This window comes from Astatotilapia calliptera, chromosome 18, assembly GCF_900246225.1.
Source record: "Astatotilapia calliptera chromosome 18, fAstCal1.2, whole genome shotgun sequence".
NCBI lineage: Eukaryota > Metazoa > Chordata > Actinopteri > Cichliformes > Cichlidae > Astatotilapia > Astatotilapia calliptera.
The window spans coordinates 34,432,199-34,456,127 of NC_039319.1; the positions used below are offsets into that span (position 1 = coordinate 34,432,199).

A 23,929-nucleotide genomic window follows, 5' to 3' on the forward strand; every position below is an offset into this window, starting at 1 on the left:
TTCGTGCTCACAGCTTAAATAAGTGTACAGTTTTGTCTCCCATGCTGCAGTGTTAATACTGACTGGTTATCAGGACACTGCAGGCTTTGTGTGGGAGATGTGTTGTTACACACTGTTTGGTTAGTTTCAGGCACCAAAATCACTAGGTTAGGTTTAGGAAATGTCATGGTTTGGTTTCCAATAAGCCCACTCTGCATGTTGATAAATGACTGTGAAGGGTACCTAGTGCATTCAAACGTGCGTCAGTTGCTCCAGACCGAGCATCCATATGTGACCAGTTGGAAGTGAGGCAGGGCTCTCATGTCCGTGTGAGGACACTGTGGATAATCAGCACTGTTTGGTTAAAAGGGTTCATGAATAGTAAGCAGCTGGCTCAGAAGTTCACTAAACCCTTTTAAGACATTTGGTGCCAGACACCTGACAGACACTCCTGCTTCACCCACTGTAATTTTAAATAGTTTGTGATGTTAAATAAGTGAGACAAACGTGGATTAAAAATGGCAAAAAATAGAAACTTAGAAAAAACCGTAGCTGCCAGTAATCACATAGCCATGATCTTGTTATAACCACAATTTGAATATTTTAAACTTAACTTATCACATAATAAGGGTTATCATGGTAACAATGTATATGGACATTTTTTAAACTCGCATTGACTGTCAGAATTCTAAATTCCCTGATTCTTGCTTTTTCCTGTTACCACTTTCCAACTTTCCACTTGCAGCCTGCCTTTATGCGTAACACACTGGTGCTCCACACTGAGTTTGCCTAGGAGAGTTCAGGCTCTGTTGAAGAACAAAGGCGGTCACACCAAGTCCTGACTTCCAAGCTTGCTAGAATTGTATATCCTTTATTTTTACCGTATATTCTGTTTTTATACTGGAAGTATGTTTTTAGAAGAATAAATTGCTCAAGACTTTTGCACAATATTGTAAATTATATCACCTCTGTTTATACTTACTTTTAATGGTTTTAGTGACTGGCTTGCTGATACATTATGTTGCCTGTGCTAATGTCTGCACCATCCCAACACTGACCTTTAAGTATTTTAGTATTTTGTATAATGGATGGATGGATGGATGGATGGATGGTATAAAAATGCTAATGTTTAGCAACTAATGATTATCCCAGTGCCTGACAAAGTAGCAAAAGACCAAAATTAAAACAAACTCAAGGTCGAATACAAATACTTACAATATAATAAACTGAAAAAACTACCCAGTATATATGTTATGTCCTCTGAGAATATGCAGGATTTTCATTAAGGAAGCTTATCAAGATGACTATTAAGGATTGAGCAGAAGATGTGCTGTAGCGTAGCAAATATGACATCCCTGTTTCTTTGTTCTTTTGTAACATCTACGTATTTTTTCCAGCCTTCAGCTCCGCAATTCATTCTCTGGATGGAGCCACACAGCGGAGCGACTTTGTCTCCATCCTCAGGGAGTTTGGAAACCACTACGTGCAGGAGGCAGTGTATGGCTTCCAGGAGTCCTGTACCATCTGGTACCCCAACAAACAGGTACAGAGGCAGCTGTGGTTGGAGTACCAGGACATAAGCAAAGGTATGGATACACACTCACACACTGTTGTTGTCATATCAAATGATAGTTTTAAATAAAGACAAAAACGCTGGAACACTGGTAAATTTCTGAATTGTCACTTTCACAAAATACATCGAAACGTGTGTATGTGTGTGTGCATATGTGGGTGCCTGTGGGGGGTGGACAGGATGATTATGTTACAAATTTAGAAGTGTAGAACCCTTGATCTTCTTTCAGCTGCACATTAAATGCTTGCCAGGAGAAACACTTGAGCCTCACATGGGACCTCTTCTAACAAAGCCTCAGCTTCTTTGTTGGTCGTAACTGGTTGTAGAGAACTGTAAGTCTTCCAGGAAGGCAGTCTTTTTTTATCCTTCTTCATCTTCTCACACCGTTTTATGGAAATGCCCCTTCAGTATTGTTTAGGTTTGTCTTTAACAGGATTTGAATTGCCACACTTTTTCCTATAAACCATGCAAACACAGAAATAAGAGCATGGCATTAGGACTTGGCTACAATCTTTGATATTTTTGTTCAACAAACATATTGAGAGCAGGCTGAGGCAACATGCTAAATACAGGCATAAAAACAAAGAAACCTGGCACATGGTTAGGAGCAGGCAGTGCAGGATCATTAGCTGAGTACAATCAGGAAGGGTTGGAACATTTCAGGAGACAGGACTAAGGGGAAAAAGTGTGTTGGAAAGTGGACGTGACAAGTTCTGAAACAGAGTGAATGCATGGAAACTGAATGCTGAATGAATTACTGACTGGGGCAAAACAACTGTTAGAAACCAACAGCCAGTTTTAGACTCTACTGATAGACTGTAGCTTCATTTTTAGTATTTTTCACACTTTTTAAAACAACACAACATGCACATCTATTCAAATCAATTCACTTTTATTTATACAGCGGCAAATCACAACAACAGTCGCTTCAAGGTGCTTTATATTGTAAGGTAGACCCTACAATAACACATGCAGAGAAAAACCCAACAATCATATGACCCCCTGTGAGCAAGCACTTTGGCAACAGTGGGAATGAAAAACTCCCTTTTAACAGGAAGAAACCTCCGGCAGAACCAGGCTCAGGGAGGGGCGGGGCCATCTGCCTAGTGCTCCAATGGGGTGATATGGTACTACAAGGTCATTAAGATAAGATTGGGCCTGATTATTTAAGACCTTGTATGTGAGGAGCAGGATTTTGAATTCAATTCAAATCTCATGGCAAATATTACACTAAAATTTATAGTTAAATACATTTTTATTTAACTATATCTTATTATATTTTGGATATTTAGTTTACTGAAACTAGACTAAAACTCAAAAAATGCAAATTATGACTAAAGCTAAATCAATATTTGCTGCCAAATTGAACAGGAAGGGACAAAATCACGGGAAAGCTTCTAGTACTTGTATAATTACCAGTTTCCAGGCTTTGTCTTCTGTCTTCTGTGCAGAGGGAGAAGATTCATCCATGCAGATTAGAGCTTTGTGCTTTTTTGCCCACAATTGTAAAGGAGTGAAATACAGACTGAGGTGTGGCTTTGCACTATAAGCAGCATTGTTCTATCACATGTGATTTCTTCCCTCTCCAGAGGCACTTACAGCGCTGCTACTTTACGGTCTAACAATCAGCGAATCGATGACTTTCCTTTTGGTTTTATTACTCAAAATGCTAGCATATGTCAGCCACCCATCTCTTTGTTGCACATGCTTGTTTTTCAGTAAGTCGCTGCAGACATAACTGATAGTCCGTCTCGCCTTACCATTTCACCCCAGTGGCTTCAAACTGTCTGCAGTCATTTCCTCTGTTTGATCCAACCACTTTTCTTCCTTTCCCTTGTTTTGTCCAAGGACGCCCCCGCTGCGCTTCACCGTTCACTCCCAGTTACCTGTGCGCTGATAGATGGCATCAAATAACTGGGTTTTTCTGCCATCAGGAAAAGAGGATTACTCTTCATTTTCTAACAGTTTCTGACAGGCCAGTTGCCGACGCTGCTAAATGACTCGTGTAGTCCGTGTTATTTTTTCACGACGATTGATTATCGTCAGATTTATGCTTACGCGTGAATACATAGCAGATATTGACAACCTTTAAATAATGTATTGTATTAATTAATGTTAAAATTCTTGATATTTATAACAGAGTAACAATAAATATTTTAAATAGCAACATTCCCCAGTAGTAGTTTTCATTTCTAATTATGATTTGCTTTTCTTTAAAAGTGCTACCGCTGCATCTGTGGTCATGAGCTGCCATGTTGAAACAACATAAAACCATCTGATTTAGTCCATGTGGGAATGAAAATCCAATTGTCTGAACTCGTGCAAAATCCACCCAGAATCTATTATTCCTGTCAAATGGGAGCACAATGATTGTGCTGTGCTGTGAAGTACTGAAATGATTCAATCTAAGAGGGCTAACAGTTTTGGTCTGGCCCGGGACCATCTGCTTCCAGGAAAAGAAATTGATTTCATTGGCAGAAAACTTGAAATCAGAGTCATCTTTCTTAATCTCTTCCTGACTTCTTGGAAACGTCCTGGCCTTTTGGAGGGGAGTAATGAGCTCACAGGAGAGTTTGATGATCCATGTCCTCACCCCTTGCTCCAAATACAAGATGTGCCCAATTCAGTTTGGTGGATCATTTTCTGCATCCTGGCTACTTGCATTTGAGCTGCTTCTACGTTATTTTTAGATGGTGAAACATGAAATCAGTTACGACATAATTTAAAGAAAAAAATTGCTGTTGTGTTTTTCTCACTACATGAAATGAAATTCGGCTTCAGATAATGGACTTCTAAGGGTAGAAACAGTTTTCCGAGTGTGCAGCGGTCCTCTCATCTATGCGTCGGTGTAGCTCCGAGCTCTTCTTCTTTATAAACTGCATATGCAGTTTATGCTCTGATTGTATAATATCATCATTATAATATCATTTTTATGCAAAAAAATAAAAAATCTCATTTTTCCCACTTAATGAAATACTGCTGTTTGAAATATAAGGGGAAACTTTTGAGTTTGTACTCAAAACAGCCTCTCCTTCTGTGTGGATTATGAGTACAAATTTAATAAAAAAAAGAACTTTATTTTAAGGATATTTGGAGACGACAGTGCATCAGCTGTGAATTATAGCTCAGCAGACTGGAGCTCAGAGGGTTAAAGAACCACATAGTGTACCAGGGTGTGTAAAGTTAATTGAAGACTTACGCCAGTTGTTTCTTATGACCCAGGAACCTGAAAAGAACACACATTGACAGAAATGTACACACACACACATTGCGATACTGTCACTGCTGTATCTGTTATGTTTGTGAAGACGCTGCCATAGCTCATTAACCATGGTCAGTCGCTGTGTGCGCCTCCATGTGTTTGGCCATGATGCCTTGTCTGGGTGATTAATGGCGCTTTCTTGCCTGCACTAGGTTGTGATCGGAGTTTCCTATTGTCAGACACATGACCTCAATTACCACACGAGAGATCAGACATGAACAGCATCGTGCTCCCTTCATGTTACAAACATTTATTTCAGTGACAACATGTGTTGAGTTAGGAGCCTTTAAAGTTTCTGTTTTCTCCACCTCTCCAGAGTTGGCAGGTTGGTGTCCTTTAGGCAGCGCTAACACTTGCACAGGCCAAGCTAACGGCTAGTGAGCGAGCAAAGCTTAGTAGCTGAGAATCCAAATAAGAGGTGGTGGAAACCAACACCCGTTGTGTGTCTCCCCTCTGTTTTTCTTTCTAGTTTGTTGTTGCTGTTTGAAGACTTTGACTTTGGTTTCCCACAAAATAAAGCTTTGTTTTCAGTTTATTGTTGTCAGGCTGGCGTTTGGGTGCTATTCTGTCTACCCTGGACATTCTAGCATGTTAGCATTTCTGTGTTTTACTTCTGTGTCTAAAATCCACCAGTGCAGGTTTAAGAGATACTTTTTGGTGCTTGTGACCTACAATCTCATGTAGTATGACATAGAATTGTCACTAGACGATCAATATCATTCACTTGAGATATCAGGGCCTAAATGTTGTGGCTGATCACAGGTTATGTTATAAATTTGAGGATAAATGCAGCAGATGTAAAAAGTTTGAAATCTTAACCACATATTTTCTATTTTGTTGCAAAATTTGGTTCGGACTTTAAACTTTATGACTAATAGAGGAAGTTCTAGACCAGTCTCCCAAGCTTATATGCTTCCATTCTAATGAGGAAAATCGTTACCTATTGTGTGGCTTGCTCAGAAAATATTTCAAGAACTTCTTTTAAACACTCCTGAAATTAGGACAGTACCGCAGCTGTCTAAGCACAGAGTGGATGTGAATATGATTAGCCTTATTTAGTTTGCCTCGTGTCTCATTCACTGAGTGACCTGTTACATGGAAAATATGTGGGGACTAGTTTGCTCGAAAACAGCTTCAAAATAATTAGATGCTTTGGAGTTCTGTCAAAACACTCCAGCAGCAATTAAAAATGGAATACGCTTCAAAACCACCTAAAGGTGACATTATAGAGCTTGTTAAATTGTTAAATGTCAGATCAAATTGAAAATATTGAATACTGACAGGAATTTCAGATGCCAGTGAAGGTGTACCTGCAGTAAACACACAGTGAGAAGTGCTGCACGAGATTAAATGTCTTTGCTATTGTTTTCACCATCAATCTTTTCTCTATCTTCTTTGCCTCCGACTAGTGTTCTCCACCTTTCCCCTCACTTTCTCTCTCAACTAAATCACTACGACCTCAACCGCAGCCCCCCTTCTCCGCCAAATCAGGTGTTGGGTTTTTACCATCCTCCTCGGTGCAGTGTCGTGTGCTGGTATGTGTAAGTGTGATCACCCTGCCAGGAGCCAGGTAAAAATAGGTGCCTTATTTATTCTATTAGGACCTGTCATTTTAACAAAGAAGCAGCCAGGAAAGTCTGGCTCCAGGGCAGGAGGGAGGAGGGGGAGGAGAGTGGTGAGGAAGAGTAGAAAAGACATGGAAGAAATTATTCAGAACTGGCTCTCACCTCTGTGACCCCCTCTCCACCCGCACACAGCACACACACCTTAGATTAGCACCACCTGCCCTGTTTAGTTACCACCTAGAAATTATGCAACCCTCGCTGATTCCTGGCACTTTCCTTGTCTATATATACTTTTAATCTTCTGGATCTTAGAATTTGTGCATCAGTATATAAGCAGTGTTGATTTTTACTGCATAAACGTGTCAAATTAAAGCTGTGCTTAAACACATATCATTCTAAACACACTAAAAAGAAGTGGGTGGTCTTTCTGTGCTATGTGCTATGCATTACACCTACAGGAGATGCTTTGCCTTTGAAACCGCTGCCACGAAGCTCCCAGCACACGGTGTTTGTGTTGATTGATTTGTATGTGTGTGTGTGTGTGTTGTTGACTTTTACGCACTATGCACCTCAGCACTCAGTGAACCCGCTCTGTGACCTTATGTAGTCTGCCACTTCATGGCTGAGTTGCTGTGGTCCCTGAAATCTTCCACTTTGCAGGAATGCTACTTCCAGTTGTGTAATATATGGGAGGAAGGAAACTTAATGAACTTGCTCATGTTGCAACACTACAGTCGATTTCAGCATGCTCTTCAGATTGACCCCGTCTTGCACAAATAGCAGGGTGCGTGATGGGGCTTTTGTCCATAAATGTATGCTGCAAAAGTGCAAAATTACAGACCAGCTTACATAAATGAAAGGATGAGCTCGATGTAGCGGATGTATAAAGAGGGACATTAATGGAAATTGAAATAGGTGCCTAATAATTCATTCAGCAGGCTCAAACCAATCATCTTAAATTATAATTTTTTAAGTGAACAACAACAAAAATAGCTGGATTTGCAAATTATTCCTTTTGGTGCCTTTTTTAAATTTCTCAATTTTCTTCTGATTTTATCCCAGAAGTTGTTGTTCCCCTTCATTATCCCTCCTGCACTGCCTGAGTTTGTGTTTTCGGTCAGAATTACAGCCTTCAGTTTCATCTGCAGTGGGCGGGGCAAATTCAGGGATCTAGAACCTGATCTGTTAATACAGTGTTTACATATATCTGCAATCTCTGCAGTTTCTAAGAGGTTTGTAACATGGGCATTGCATTAATTACAGAAAATGCATATCAGTTTAGCTTTTTACTGATAGCTGCTTTACAGCAGATAATTTTATCAGTGCTAGAATAGCATCAATATTAAGAAGACATCGATTAGGGCAGGTGCATCACACAGCAGCACTGTATTAGCAGATATAGCACATTTATCAACATGTGTGTAGCGTGCTACGTTGTTTACCAACTCGTCTTAAAGTGAGTCAGCCCAAGGCTTTACAGACGTCTATAAATATTCTACATGTTCAGCTCTGGGGCTAGGTCTCCAAAGGTTGGTTAGAGTCATGCGTTTTTTGTCAAGGCTGCTCTAATATTTTGGTCCTGGTATCTTATAGTGAACTCACAAAAAATGCCATAAACAGATTTTTAAAGGATGTTCTCTGCAGATACTTTCCTCAACATGTTTGCCTTTAGATATTGGTAACCCAAAAAAACACTTTTCCCCCTCCACAGCATTATCAGATCAACACTGAAAAAGCTGACATTGCTCCTCCAGTGTGAGTGTTTTTTGCAGCAGTAATATTCCCTTTATGTGCATCTTCAGAACAGATGACCCCTGGAACAGTGAGTCATTTGTGTAGGTTTGTGAGAAAACATAACATGTATTTTTTTCTGCAATAAATTGCTATTTTACTCGATCTTAAAGACGATGGAAGCATTAACCCATCGTTAATATTCAGCAGAGAAATGTAATTCTGCTATCACTGTAATTACCACTTTTGTCAGATGTAAGTACATGAACTATATGTGTCATTTTATAGCAGAAAGCTGACGAGCGGTGATGGAAGCATCACAGCCAGCTGTAATGAACAAGGGGTTTGCATTTAAACTTTAACACTCTAATGTTAAGCGTTGACTTTTTTCCTCTGACAACAAATGACACTTTGAGACAACTGGTCGGGAGAATCTGGGCAGTGGGACACCTACAAGAGAAAAAAACCCAAATATATGATCTGCTGTCCTCGGAGTCGGTGCTGACCTCTTTGAGGACTCGTTCAAGATTCTGCTCAGACGCTCTCCTACCTGACTTGTGAGCCAAGTAAACCATTTGCCTTTGATGCACCGTCACACGTGTCGGCCCCTTGCTCACATTCCTCTTTTAAAACAGTTTGCTCCATCTGAAAATCAAAGGAAGTCTTTAAAAATAAAATTATTCACTGAATGCAATATTTTCTGTAGATAATAACATTAATATCTTAGTTGGACCTAAAACAACATTTATAACATTGCTTTAGTGTGCATGCAAATTGTAGAGCGTCTGTAACTGACCCTTCAGGCTAGATTAAGCTTCATATTTTTGTATCATCTGATACGTAGTTTTTCATAGCAGGCAATGCAGCGCGAACACTGACAAGATACCTGTGATTACAGTTTACTGCTCATCGTTTATTGTGATGCTGTTGTGTTCGTTTGGATTCACCGTGCTCAGCTGCACAGTTTAAATAATGAGCTGCAATCTTACATCAGCCGTTTGCAGTGTACTTGTTCTTTCTGCACTGAATGTTTTATGACACTTATTAATAGATATTCTCTGTAAATAAACTAGTGAAAATAATATAACATTTAGTGGTGACAAATCGATATAATACCACCCGATGCAGAGTTGGCAATACATACCGGTAAAGCTTTGTTGTGTCATGTAGATATAGAAAGCGGCGTGATTTACGATGTGAAACTGCAATAAGTCTAAAATACTGTCAAAGTGCAGCTTTCTGGTAGGGATGTTTTGTTCAGGGATGCTCAGAAACATTTCTTAGTCTCAGCTCAATATATGTGTGACCTCTTTTTACTCTCCTGCCAACCTACTAGTTATGAGAGACAGGTAAGGTCAGGGAGTGACAGTAAAGCATGATGCCAGTCCGGCCTTTAGAGGAATAAAAAAAGAAGAGCGGGAAGGGCAGAGGAGAAGGTGAAAGAGGTGAGGAGAAACTCGGAGTCATTAGACGAAAAAGACAAACGGTCGAGCCTTATGAAGAAATGAAGCGCTCCCATAAACGTGCTTGGAGAGTCTTAAAAATGTAAAGAAAAGATGACAGGAGAGGAAGGTGAGAGGAGGCGATTATAAAGAGCCAAGAATGGGTTTGACAGAGGAGATGCAGCGGAGAGGAGGTGAACACTGTCGCAGCTGTGATACAGAGGCAGCAGATCGGAGGAGGTGTGGGTGGAGGTGTTGGAGGAGATGTCGCCTGCCTCTCTGAGGAGGGGGTGATAAATGTCTCCTGCTTGTTCAGTCACCAGGCGATTACAGACAGCCGTGGAGCAGATGTCTGCTAACTCCTTCCTGTGAGTGTGCGCTCACGTGCGTGTTTTCCAATGCAGCTGTTTTCACTCGTGTCAAAGGGTTTCTTTCTGTCTGTGCGCATTTGTTTATGCACGCACGTCTTAAAGCACGTGTGTGGGTTTCTGCGAATGTGAGCCACAGTGTGTGTGTGTGTGTTAGAGAGAGTGTGTGATTCAGCAGCAGAAGGAAAAGTGTCATCCGACTCGTCCAGTCTATCGAAGTGAAACTGCTCCTGCAACTAAAGTTGAAGTCGAAGATGAGAAACAGATTGTCCGGCTCCTCCGCCACAAAATTGGTTGATTTCAAGCTTTGTCAGCACAGTTGCAGACAACTCACCTCACCAGAAAACACAGAGCCCAGCAGATATCAGTTTACGTACAACAGGATTACCATAGGATTATCTGAAAATAAAGACAAAGAAACATGCTACTGGCACAGAGAGGTCACTAATCAAATTGCAGATACTCTCAGACATGATGAGGAGTAACCCTGCTGGGGCGAGAAAATGTTAAAAAGCAAAGGAGGTAAAAGTAAGCTGTCTTTATCTGCACTCAAAAGAATTTTGCACCCAAAACGGTGAGAGTAAAGAAAAATTCCCAGACCAGTTGTGATTGGTCACTGGCAGTCGCAGTACAATACAAGATAATACCGTACATCAATAGCAGGAAGATAGCATTCAGAATAATAATCCAAGGAACTCTGCTAAGAAGGAGAACAAGCAGCAGGATTTCTTTCCAAGTCACATTGTGAGATCTGCAGGTGAAGATTTTCAATCATGGATTTCCAGTAAGATGCTCACACAGAAACATGGATGCATACACAGCCACACACTCAAATAAGAAGGGTAGGCAGCCTTAAATCTGCTGTTTATGAGACAGCTGTGAGACATTTTCTTTGCTCAGCAAAGTGCTCATTTAAGACAGGTTTATTTCATCGAAAGTGGAAGCCTAAAGGATAGGGAATGAATAGTCTGTCTGACTCAGCTTAGGGTTTGATAACTCTGGGCATTTTCAGCTTTGAAAGACAGGATTGGGTGGATAGGGGTGTTGTTACTTATGACAGGGTCAGAAATGCAGTTTTCATACCTCTTTCTACATGTATTCTACATTCTAGACTTGAGGCAAAACTGTCAGCTCTAACATATACATTAGTCCACATACAGTGCCTAATATTATCTTAATCAGGGTACAAATATAGCACTTTGTTCAGGATAAAGCTGTGAACATCATGTAGGTAGGATAATTGGTGTTCATTAATGTTCTGTGAACACAGCAGGCCTTTTACGCCTGAGGCAAACCTGGAGACTAGCTAAAAGCTAAAGCCAGCAAATCCTGTGTGAAGGCAAACAGTTGCCCGTTCTTGCAGCAGAGCAAATATGGTTGGGAGCCATCAGTTTGCACTGTTTAAATGCAGTGACATTTGTGCTGAAAAGGCCAAAAAAGGAGGGGGAAAGTGCAGGGTTTGGGTGAGGTCCTGCGTGCTACTGTATATTCCACAGAGAGGGTTAGAAAAGGGAATTGAAGAAATTTGTAAAACCGGGTCAATGTTAGGTAATCCTGTATTTACCGCTGTGTGTACCTTATTGAAACATCATCGATTACTGATGTAAGTCACAAATATCAAACATGCGAAGAAAGAAAGTTCGGGCACAACCGAACAACTCTGAAGAATTCAGATGAGCCTTGAGCTCCAAATCATTCATAATTGGCGATGAGTTGGGCAGTAGATGTCCCACTGCCCAATCAGGCTAAGCAGTTAATGTCACGGTTTGAAAAAAAAAAAACTGATGTTTGTGGTACTTTTTTAAAGCACATCTTGTGGATTAATGTAAATATTTAGACTTGAACCTGAAGAATGTAGTTTTGTCTCATGAAATCAGTTTTGTTTTTACTATTTTGTTGAATTTTAAGGTTAAAGCTTTAGGAGAGGATTGGAGTTAAAGTTACATAACAGTAACTTACAATTTAGACGGGTCTTACTATTGCAATGGCACATGCATCACAGGACAAATGCCAGCAGCTGTACCTAAGCAGTGATATTTAAAATGCTTTCCACTGTCCGCAATCCATTAACCTTTACCCTATAGTTTACAATATGTTCAGTCCACGGTAGAACGCTTGAAATGTTCACCTTATAGTCAAAAGATCCTCAGTTCAAGTGTGGAATGAGACCCAGGCTCATACTGCTAAAGCTCGTCAGTCTCTCTGAAACGAGCAGCGTTGAATCTTTGTCCCTGTGATTGTCACATTAAATTTCACAAAAACTCAAATGAGTGAATAAGAAAAAGTGAAAAGCATATTTGTAGTATTAGCAGCATACAAGGAGCCGTGCACGCGCACTTTTTCTTCAGCTCAAACAAACCACCCTTTGAAAGCCTCGCGTCCCTTCACCTTCAGCTCCTGTCTGAAATGCACTGCTCAGTGCAGGCAGCAAGCAACTTGTGATCCATTATGTATCGTGGCCCTCCCGGTGTTATTCAGTATTTTCTAATCATGTCGTACATGATCTGTTTCAGTCTAGCCACTCGAACATCCACTCTTCTCCACAGAAATTTAATTCCGCTCTCAGCTAGTCAAGGTCGTCCCACAGATGAAATTTAAACATTTTATTCTCCTTTGTGGGAACGCACAGAGGAGGCGAGAGGAGTGGAGGAGCAGCCAGCCTGGCATCATCACCGTTCTCCATTCATCACTCTCTCTCTCTCTTTTTCCTGGTTTTTCTTATCACCACACAAAGCACAGCTGGTCCCATCTACGTGGTTTTCCTTTTCCAAGGAGTCAACCTTTTGCTATTTCTTGTTTTATTTTTCTCTCTCTCCGTCTTTAGAGTATAGTTTACAGCTCTGTTTCCACCTTTACTTTCTCTTCTCTCCATTGCTTTCCGATGAGTCGTGATCAGTGTAGTCTTAGTACATTTTTGAGGGTGGAGCACTGAACTTCCCATGACACAGCTATTTAGAGAATATAGTCATTGTTCTTTGAAGCATTGCTAGATTAGCAGTGATGTAATCCAAGAAGATATATTGTGTAGTACATTCTGTAATAACCTATACTGTGTGGGCCTTTGATATGTTGTACTGTATTAGAATATACAGGGCTGGTCTACAGTGATTTGTTTGTGTGAAGTGAGGAACTGAGCTGGGTGGAGATGAGGAACACAGTTACCGTCACAGTAGGAGTTTTATTTTATCCCCCAAAAAGTTGTAAAGATCCAAATATCACCAAAACAGTTTTACCAAAAAATGAGATGGTAGTTCTGGGCCCTCAGAAAAGGTGAAATAAACAGAAATTAACTCCAGTTTTGTGCCAAAACTCTGGCTCAAGCCCACAGGGGGGAGCAAACACTAACACATTACACACAAACCAAACAAGCAGTTGGTTTAAAAGATACACACAGACAATTAACACCTCAATACCCACATGAAGAACCAGAGGAAATAAACATCTTATGTAAAGTTATATAGCTGCAGTTATTTTTGGTTCATTAGACCTGGGTGGAGTTAAAGTTTTGAAAGTTGTGAGATGCCACCGAACTCAAAGTACAAGCCTGACGGAGAGAGATGTCAATCACTGTGCGTCTGGCACCCGCAGAACGCTCAGAGGAGGTGTGAAGGCCAGTTCTTCGTTTAAGCGTCTCTGTTGCCGCCTGGGCCTGTTTGAGCTCGATTTTGTCATTTGGCACAAACGCAATGGTCCACGTGGACCTCTTGGGCAGATGTCTACACGTGGTCCAAAATTTAGACTCTAAATGGCAGCTGATCCACAATGACGATTATAGAACAGTGTATTTGGATAACCTTGAAGTTTGAATGAAGGTATGGGATTCTTTTTTTGTACCAATATGTCTTTTGCTGCTGTTAATGTTTTAATGATGCATTTAATTAAAGAAATATTCTCAATAACATAAACAATGAAACAAGTGGCCAAATGCTTAGATATCAGGAATCTCAGAAAAAAATGAAACTTTGTTGCCAGTTATATGAATATACAGTCATCTAGTCACAAAAGCAGTAAATAATATATTGATTTAGTGAGATGTTGCAGTAAGTACTTATTTAGGATCCCTGCTCAGCAGAAGACCTTGCCTGCTTTTTATGTGAAGAAGCTTGAGTGAGTGATCAGTCACACTGTTTTTATGATTGACGTTGTAGCCTGAGGAGTGAAGAACCATACACAGTCATGGTACACTATTCTACTGAAGCATATAATACACAACTAAAGGACAAAATGTTACAAGAAAAAAACTAATAAAGCAGGAAAACTACAAACATATCAACTAATCTCAACTCAGCTGTCAGCTGTACTAAAGTGAGTCAGGATGTACTTCTATAACGGCATTGTGTAAACGAAAGTTTTTGAAGCTGTGTTTACAGCAAGGCCATATATATATATATATATATATATATATATATATATATATATATATATATATATATATATATATATAAAACACCCAGCACGCCCCTGCGGGCGGTTTATCCTTCAAGCTCGGGTCCTCTACCAGAGGCCTGGGAGCTTGAGGGTCCTGCGCAGTATCTTAGCTGTTCCCAGGACTGCGCTCTTCTGAACAGAGATCTCCGATGTTGTTCCCGGGATCTGCTGGAGCCACTCGCCTAGCTTGGGAGTCACCGCACCTAGTGCTCCGATTACCACGGGGACCACCGTTACCTTCACCCTCCACATCCTCTCGAGCTCTTCTCTGAGCCCTTGGTATTTCTCCAGCTTCTCGTGTTCCTTCTTCCTGATATTGCTGTCATTCGGAACCGCTACATCGATCACTACGGCCGTCTTCTTCTGTTTGTCTACCACCACTATGTCCGGTTGGTTAGCCACCACCATTTTGTCCGTCTGTATCTGGAAGTCCCACAGGATCTTAGCTCGGTCATTCTCCACCACCCTTGGGGGCATCTCCCATTTTGACCTCGGGACTTCCAGGTTATACTCGGCACAGATGTTCCTGTACACTATGCCGGCCACTTGGTTATGGCGTTCCATGTATGCCTTGCCTGCTAGCATCTTGCACCCTGCTGTTATGTGCTGGATTGTCTCTGGGGCATCTTTACACAGCCTGCACCTGGGGTCTTGCCTGGTGTGATAGACCCCAGCCTCTATGGATCTTGTACTCAGAGCTTGTTCTTGTGCTGCCATAATTAGTGCCTCTGTGCTGTCTTTCAGTCCAGCTTTGTCCAGCCACTGGTAGGATTTCTGGATATCAGCCACCCCCTCTATCTGTCGGTGGTACATACCGTGCAGGGGCCTGTCCTTCCATGATGGTTCCTCGTCTCCCTCCTCTTTCTTGGGTTTCTGCTGCCTGAGGTATTCACTGAGCACTCGGTCAGTTGGGGCCATCTTCCCAATGTATTCTTGGATGTTCGTTGTCTCATCCTGGACTGTGGTGCTGACACTCACCAGTCCCCGGCCCCCTTCCTTCTGCTTAGCGTACAGCCTCAGGGTGCTGGACTTGGGGTGAAACCCTCCATGCATGGTAAGGAGCTTTCTTGTCTTTATGTCAGTGGCTTCTATCTCCTCCTTTGGCCAGCCTATTACCCCAGCAGGGTACCTGATCACGGGCAGGGCGTACGTGTTGATGGCCCGGATCTTGTTCTTACCGCTCAGCTGACTCCTCAGGACTTGCCTGACCCTCTGCAGGTAACTTGGTGGTTGCAGCTTTTCTAGCGGCCTCTTCATGGTTCCCATTCGCCTGCGGGATCCCCAGGTACTTGTAACTGTCCTCTATGTCTGCAATGTTGCCTTCTGGTAGTTCAATCCCCTCAGTTCTGACTACCTTCCCTCTCTTTGTTACCATCCGACTACACTTCTCCAGTCCGAACGACATTCCAATGTCATTTCTGTATAGCCTGGTAGTGTGGATCAGTGAATCGATGTCTCGTTCACTCTTGGCATACAGCTTGATGTCATCCATGTACAGGAGGTGGCTGACAACTGCTCCGTTCCGTAGTCGGTATCCGTAGCCAGTCTTGTTAATGATCTCACTGAGGGGGTTCAGGCCTATGCAGAACAGCAGTGGGGACAGAGCATCTCCTTGGTAGATCCCGCACTTGATGGTGACTTGTGCTATGGGCTTGGAGTTGGCCTCTAGTGTTGTGCGCCACATCCCCATTGAGTTCCTGATGAAGGCTCTTAGGGTCTGTTAAGATTCAATATTGAGGAAGGGTACAAGAGGTGATCGAAGAATAACCACACCGATCCGGCCGGGTAAAGTCAAACGATGATTTTAATGAATACACGCGTGGGAAGAGAACTCTGTACGCAGACAGGAAGTAGTCTTCGACTTACTCAAAGCATGAACAGATATTTTATAGCATCAGGGTTTATTTACTGACGCCCCTTCATACGTCACATACATTTTATACATAGATCAGATCAATATCATGACTTTTCACCTAGAAAATCATCTTCTATTTTCATGGCTAGCCCTTCCTGTCTACCTTTCAGTTCTTGTCTTGTTCCTCTTTCTTGCCGAGACACCAAGAAACGGTTCCTCTTTTACCAAGACAATTTTGCAGTTACAGCCAAACATAACTAACCTCTCCTCTAATTTAAAGTGTGTGTGTGTGTGTGTGTTGACCTCACATGCTCTTTGTGTCACCTCTTACACTTCTGACCTTTTACCAGACCAGAAGCTCACTGAGACTATGTGTATGTCTTCTACTAAATAAATGTTTTAATCAAGAACCTCTACTAAAACCTTAATATAAAATGATAAAGCTATCTGTTACATTGTTAAAGCCTCGTCTTAGCCTGCGGCTCAAAATAACTTCCTGCTTCTTTCTGCATACAACTTCCTGTCAGCCTGCAACTCAGTCTTTCTGAAAGAGACACTGTCTAAACCTTGGAATGCAATATCCATGCTGCAAATTATATTATTAATGCAATAACAATTATTTAACAATAGCAGTAAAATAATTTCCCTCCTCGACACTCCCCCTTTTGACCTCTGAAAACCAGAGGTCACAATACATTGTGTCCTCACGCAGACCCTTCTCTGGTGGTCTCGAACCTCGAGATCTCCAGGATCCTCGCCCCTCCTGTGGTCGCCGAGATCAGTCTTCTGCAAAGGAAACAAAACACCTTTTCTTGCATCTCCCTAACTTATCCTATCTGGGACTCTTTAATTAAAAGCCTGATCCTAATTATCTTCTTAACTTATTGACTTGTATTTATGTATACTCTTCAACGTTACTCATCACTTTAAAATCCTTTTAAGCGCTGGTTTCACGTCCAGTTGCTCGCTCTACTTTCCCTTATCTGATCATCAACATCCTATGCACAAGTTGTCGCTGCTGCAAGTTAATCTACTCCAAAAGAAAACAACCACTTCAATCAATTAAGTTTAAGCATATAAGCAATTACTCCTGTATACATTTCATCATAGCTAAATGCTGCCTTGAAACAACTCCTATGTGTTAACACTAACTTCATTTTAAAACCTCACATTTCCTATGTTATCACCTGTTTTGGTATAACCTTTTTATTTCATTTTGCTCCCTTAATGTAACAATACCTTCTAATTCTAATGTATCAGACTTAACCAAAATATATGCTTTCCTTCCTCTTTGGTCCTTCTTTAAGTTCAGTTAAAAGCTAAATGAATTTAAGGCCTTTTGCCTGGAATCAATACTGTCATGTGTGTTTCTTAACTCTGTGTCTGTAAGCGTGTGCAATCCTTCATGAACTCATATTATCCTCACAGTAGATTGGCTAATCATAGCGCTAGCCAAAGGCTCGTGACCCTCCAGAGACAAATTTGAGCCACAACTCCTTTAAAAGCACAAAATGCAATATGTATAAAATAGTTATAACTGCACCTGAAATACAAAGTTAACATCATCATAAACATCTTATGGTCATCAAAGCAATGGGCAGGGCTGCGACCCAATTTAGCCCTGTCTGCACAAATTTTAGCCAACTTGTTTTTCAAATTTAGGTTCATCCTCTCTACCTCTTGCAAATCTTTATTTTTGAAGTGAGTACCATTGTCTGATCTAATTCTCTTGGGAAACCCATGCCTTGGAATGTAATGATTAAGCACTTAATCACGCTTTTCGCGTCTTCACATTTGGTCGCCCATGCTTCGGGCCACCCAGTCAAAACATCCACACCCACCAACAAATACCTCACCCCACCTGGGCCTGTATCAATCATGTCGGTATAATCAATCACGACCTCTTCTCCTGGCCTTCCTGGCATGAGAACCTTACCAGCTTCAGGTTTTACTGCTGGCTTTGGGTTGTGTGCCCCACAAATTAGGCACGTTCTGGCCCTTTCCAGTATCATCCTTCTCAACTCAGGATGCCACCATCGGCACAAATTTCTCTCCATCTGTTTCACTCCCACGTGACCAAGCCCGTGAGCCTCATTCACCTTTTGTTCCGCCATTTTGGCCGTTAAAGCGGGACGCCCATCTGGCCCCCTCCACAAACCGCCATCTTGCCAGGCTCCTTTGTTTTCCCACACCCCCTTTTCCTCTGGGGATGTCTCCTCCTGAGCCTGTCTAACTTCTCCCATGCTATTAGTGCTACCCTCCTCTTCTGGGGTTACCTGCACCAGTTGTCTCTGTCCTTTGTAGCCCGCTGCTTCCTTTGCGGCTTCGTCAGCTTTCTGATTTCCTCTTGCCACCATACTGTCTGCTTGTGAGTGGCCTTTGCATTTTATAATACTTACCTCGTCTGGGTCCTCCAGGGCCTTTTTGTGACAGATGGGTGCATTAGTGGCCGTTCTGAACCCGGCTCTCTTCCACTGAGCCAGTTCCACATGAGCTGCTCCAAACGCATATGCTGAGTCAGTGTAGATGTTCACTCTCATGTTTTTAGCCAACCTCAGGGCTCGAGTTAGGGCTATCACTTCAGCTCTCTGGGCCGACTGTTGTCCCTCGATTTTTCCTTCAACCTGGGCTTTCTTAATACAGTCATGTGGTTCTCCTGACCCCATTAGGTCTGCCATATTTATTCCTTCATGTGTGAATATCAGATTTGGCGCCTCTAAAATTTTGCTGAACCTTTGTTGCGTCAGTGGAGTCATTGTGAATGCCTGTGAGTTCACATAGGCCACTACACTGTGTGTAGTAAGCACTTTCAGTGGGTGTTCCCTCACTATATGTGCTGTTTTCTGAATTATCTTTGCTACTCCTGCTGCGTGTTGTGTGCATGTGGGATGCCTTACTTCTGTTGAATTTAATCTTATGCTGACATACATAAGTACATCCCTACCTCCCCCTTTTTTCTGAAACAACACACCATTCACAACTCCCTTTGTTTCTGAAACATCAAGATAAAATGCCTCATCATAGTTAGGTGTGGCCAAATCTGTGGCTCTTGACAAATCCTATTTTAGTGAAAAGAACGCTGTCTCTGTGTCCGGCGTCCAAGGCAATTCAGCCTTCAGATTTCGAACACCAACTTTCTTGATCATGTCCCTTAAAGGTGCCGTTTTACCCGCATAGTTCGGAATGAACTGCCTGCTGTAACCTGTCAAGCCAAGAAAGGAAAGCAACTCCTTCACAGTTCTTGGTTTTGGATGTGTCAAAATTTGGTCTCTGTGTGTGTTCATTAACCCCACTGATCTGTGTACGATCACCCGGCCCAGGAATGTTACCTCTGGCCGGACCAACTGCAGTTTTTCTTTGCTCACTTCGAAGCCACACTCCGCCAATCTGTTCAACACCACGAGCGATGCTGCCGTACAGGCCGCTGCTGACGGGGCTGCAATAAGAAGATCATCAACATACTGTATTAATTTACAGCCCCCTGGCAGTTGACATGGGGACAATGCCTCTTTCAACACCTGATTAAAAATTCCTGGTGAGAGTGCAAAGCCTTGTGGTAGGCGTGTGTACCTAAATTTGCGGCCTCTGTATGTGAATGAGAAAATGTCTCTGAGTGACTCGTGCAGTGGGAGACAAAAGAATGCATTCGCTAGGTCAATACATGTGAACCACTTTTGGTCTTCAGTTTTGTGCTTCTATTATGGTCTGTTAAATGGTATGTCATACTTCAGCCGGAACAGGACAGGCGAACAGCTAGCTAGACCCACATCTGTGGGCCCTGCGGACCACAAAGTACCAGGCAATTTTGAGAGCTCAGCTACTGCATCAGGATGATCCATTCTTTCCCTGTCATGTATTCTGGAGATTTCTTTATGTTCTAAGATCACTACATCGTTGGACAAACAAGTTATGCGATATATTTTACATTTTGGTGCATACCAGACGTTTGGAATTTGGGTGCCTTGCCAGCATGCGTTGTCCAGCGCCCGCTTGACCATTGGTCCCAGATCTCTTGGCCCATGACCCTCGTGGACCGCCAATGTAATGTGAGGGGCTGAATCCTCTCCCACATTGTACCAAGGCAGTTGTTCATCAGTAAATTTCACAGCCGCGGCCACACCTTCTGGTCCAACATAAATGTTATGTGTTTGCACATTCCACGTCTGTCCCTCAAGATCAGACTGGAACTGTTCCCGATAGATATCATTATCTTCCCTATCATAAAAGAGTGTAACGTGGAAAGGATCTCGCGGTGGGGAATAGACGGCCAGGCTCATTATCCAGGGTTTCCATAGCTGATAATGTCTCAGAATGCCTACTTCCACTAGCCTCCCCCAGTAGATTTCGGCAGTGGGTTGTTCAGAGTTCTGGACTAGATATTGAGTCTTTGAAGGTGATCCCAGTTTCACAAGCAGGTCCCTGCCCATGAGATTTTCCAGGCACCTGTGAGGACACCACATATTGGTGCTTCAAAGTCTGTTTTCCCAGCTGTGTCAATGCTGGATTTGTCAATGGCAGTGTCATTGGAATCCCGGAAAAGCCTACCACATTAACTGTGTGACAGGAGAGTGTTGCACTGTCTGGTGTGTCTTTCAATGTTGAGTATGTTGCTCCAGTATCCACCAGGAAGGGCAATTCAGTGCCTTCCACGGTCATCGACAGCATGGGTTCTGCCGTTCCCACCCTGTTCGGTTTCTCCGGGCTCCGTCAGTATTGCTCCCCCTCCCAGCCCCAGTCGGCTACTGGGTACTGGGGGGCTGGTGCTGCATTCGGGTTTGGAGCTTGATGTGCTCCCCTGTAAGCAGCTCTTTGTCTTGGGCCTCCTCGTGCCTGGGGTTGATAGCCTCGCCTCTGATAATTTCGCTGCGATTCAGGGCATTCTCGGGACCAGTGTCCTTCTGCTCCACAGCTGTAACAGGCAGTCCAAGACACACTGCCAGGATTCCCCGGGTTCCGAGCCCTTTGTCCTCCCCTCACGGATCCACCACGCCCTCTCTGCGGTCCACCGGTCCCCCAATTCCCTACGGGTTGACGCTGCCTTGGTGCATTGGCGGGCCAACGATCATCAGGGTAGAGACCCGGATCCTGATCTGGCCAGTCAGGCACAGGATCGGGCTGAGGCCTTGCCACCATTATAGTCTTATTTAGTTCTTTCGGTTCTTTTTTCTTCGCATTATATTTTTCGCGAGCCTCACCCAGCTGCAGCCTAAGCAGCTGCGCCTGTGCTTCATCTAACTCTTTCTTTTGTTTGTTCGTCAAATCCTGTTCCTGCTGAAGTCTGTGGGTCACATGTCTCTCCCACTGCACCGAGTCTGCAACGGCAAAATCTGGGTTCTTTTCCAAGTCAACTGCAACCTGGTTGGGCAGCCCTGCCAGCACTGCCGAACGACACCACGCTCTACTTTCACCCTCCTTCCCCGGATGTATTCCTGTTCCTAACAACCATTGTTCCTTTGCTTTAGCTAAACACTCTCGGGGTGTGTTTTTGGGATCCCAAATAATTTTTGGAATGGCTCCAAAGTTAGGAGTTGGGTCCTTCTCCCGAACTGCATCTGCTAAGTCACTCTGCACCTCATGATATTTCAGGTCATTTGCATATCTGGTTGTTTGAGCTATCTGCTCTACATCTGCTAACCCACCACCCAGCATACAACGTCCGGCCAAAGTGCGAAAGTCGCCCAGCGCTAATTCTTCTCCTTCCCAATGTTCTCCCTTGGTTATTGGTGGAAGTTGTTTAACCAATGCTTCCAAATCTCTCACCTTATAGGCGCGATAAACTGGTTCGTTCTTTGGACCTGCTATTAGAGGCAGACTTAAACCAGGGTCAGGAGCTCCTTGTTCAAAACTCACTCTTCTACTCTTCCTCAACTTTCCTTTCCCCTTTGAGCTCTTAAATATGGGCTGTCTCTGTGCTTGGTCTCTCTTCACACTTCTTTTCCTCAAAATTAGGCTTGTACTTGGTTGGGGTTCAGCTCCTCCATCTTCGTCCTCCTCATCGTCTTCTTCTGATGACGTCGCACGGTCTTCATTCTCCTCTTCTGGCCCTCCCTGCATTACTCTCTGCTTTATAACCTCCAATGCCGTTAATGCCTCTATGGACGCACGTAGGGCCTCATGCATTTGTCCACACACTTCTCCTTCAGTTTTTAACACCAAGCTCAGAGGTATTTTATCACCCAGCCCTTTCTGTTGGGATATAATAGGTTTACTTACCTCAACCTCCATCGCTTGGCACTCTTTCTCTGCTGATTTTGATACTCCAGGGGAAGCCAAGCGAACAGCTTTCTTAAGCTGTTCGAGCTGATCCTTCAGAGGTTTGCATCCCCTTTTCCTACTAGGTGTCGCACCCGAGCTGTCAGCCATTCTCTGAAACACAGACTTACCTCTTCCAATGGTTCCTCGGATTAGTGTTTTTTCATTTATTTTAAACCCATTAACGGCGCTGCGCGTCCCTTGTATACTTTACAGCAACACACCCTCAAGGGTCCCTCAACTTGTCCCGTGCTAATAAGTCTAAAACCAAGAAATCACCTTTATGACATTATGTCAAAGCTTTCTCCATGTTGCACAGCCTGCCACAGGTCTAACAAAAAAATCGCTGCCCGAGAAGGCTCCCACATATCAAGGTGGTCGTTTTCACAAACTTCCAGCAAACCCTCAAATAAACAAAAACAACGACCCAGGCAGGCTTCCAGTTCAGCCTCCTCAATTTCTATGCACACTGAAAACTCATGGGGAGATTCTTCTGTCTCCCCGTGTCCTACACAATTCACCTCCAAATGATCCCCTACAATTGAAATTTCAGTGTGGAATGACGCAGAGATTAACATTTCCTTATTTATTCACTATATGTAACCTGAATTTTCTCTCTCTTATCAAATAACAAAGGTTATCTTTACAATTTGTTATTGAACTACTAATTAAGTTGCTTTTTATGGTGTCAGTGATAAACTGCCCCTAAAAAGTCCACTTTATTGCGTGCTCATTGAGTTACTCCTATCAAAACTATTTAACAAGTTCAATTTGCACATACTCATTAATTTGTCACGCTTATTAGTGGCTCATGGTTGCTGAAAGCCTATGTCTGACTTGACCACAGAGTTAGAGCATCATTCAATCCTCTCAGGATGACCACTCCACTTACTCTGCATCCAGTCAGCTCATGAATTAACAACCCTTGCAGACTGTAACCCTTTTATTTTTTGTCTATGCCTTCAAATCCACCTTAAATCTTCTTTACCTAAACGTTGGTTTTAAACACAAACAATTCTTATATTCTATTTTTAAACGCTGTCACCATTCATATGTTTACAATGTTGTTATTTACTAAGCCAGCATTTTAACTGCAGACATTTATCCACATTTGCAAACAATAGTTATAGAGCTGAATGACACACAAAACCGAAAGCATAGTCCTCTCATGCGCTCTGCATCAGCTGCCTCATTTGCATGCACACACACTCTTCATCTAAGAATAGCAGCAGGCAGTCAGTGCATTGCTGACTCGACCCACAGAGATCTTTTTTTTTTTTTTTTTTTAATACAGAGACGTCTTATATTTACAACTGCACAGATTTTAAACCTTTTAACACCTATCAAATTTCGACAAATTTAACATAACCGTTTTTTGCAATCAATTAACCAGTATCAAGACTTTAACTGTTTCTGGCCTCATTTCTAAAATCCCTAACTCAATTTAAAAGCGTCAACCAACCCAAACTTTTTG

The 23,929-nt window shown here is 42.6% G+C and overlaps 2 protein-coding genes across 9 annotated transcripts in view; one reads left to right on the forward strand and one right to left on the reverse strand.

The window, feature by feature from the left end:
- astn1 (astrotactin 1) overlaps positions 1–23,929 on the forward strand; it is a 483,242-nt gene that overhangs the window by 298,809 nt on the left and 160,504 nt on the right. For all 8 annotated transcript variants that reach the window (XM_026150133.1, XM_026150134.1, XM_026150137.1 and 5 more), the window contains one exon: positions 1,377–1,565. In XM_026150133.1, the coding sequence (XP_026005918.1) occupies positions 1,377–1,565 (189 nt within the window). The remainder of the gene's footprint in view (positions 1–1,376; positions 1,566–23,929) is intronic.
- LOC113010879 (uncharacterized) lies at positions 19,471–23,421 on the reverse strand. The gene is made up of 2 exons (XM_026150141.1): positions 22,977–23,421; positions 19,471–22,734 (listed from the first exon to the last, which is right to left on the reverse strand). The coding sequence occupies exon 2, from the start codon at positions 22,564–22,566 to the stop codon at positions 20,911–20,913; it is 1,656 nt and encodes a 551-aa protein (XP_026005926.1). The 5' UTR covers positions 22,567–22,734; positions 22,977–23,421; the 3' UTR covers positions 19,471–20,910.

Excerpts from the sequence above, each read along its gene's own strand:
- LOC113010879 (XM_026150141.1), bottom strand. The coding sequence starts at position 22,566 with ATGGCTGACAGCTCGGGTGCGACACCTAGTAGGAAAAGGGGATGCAAA.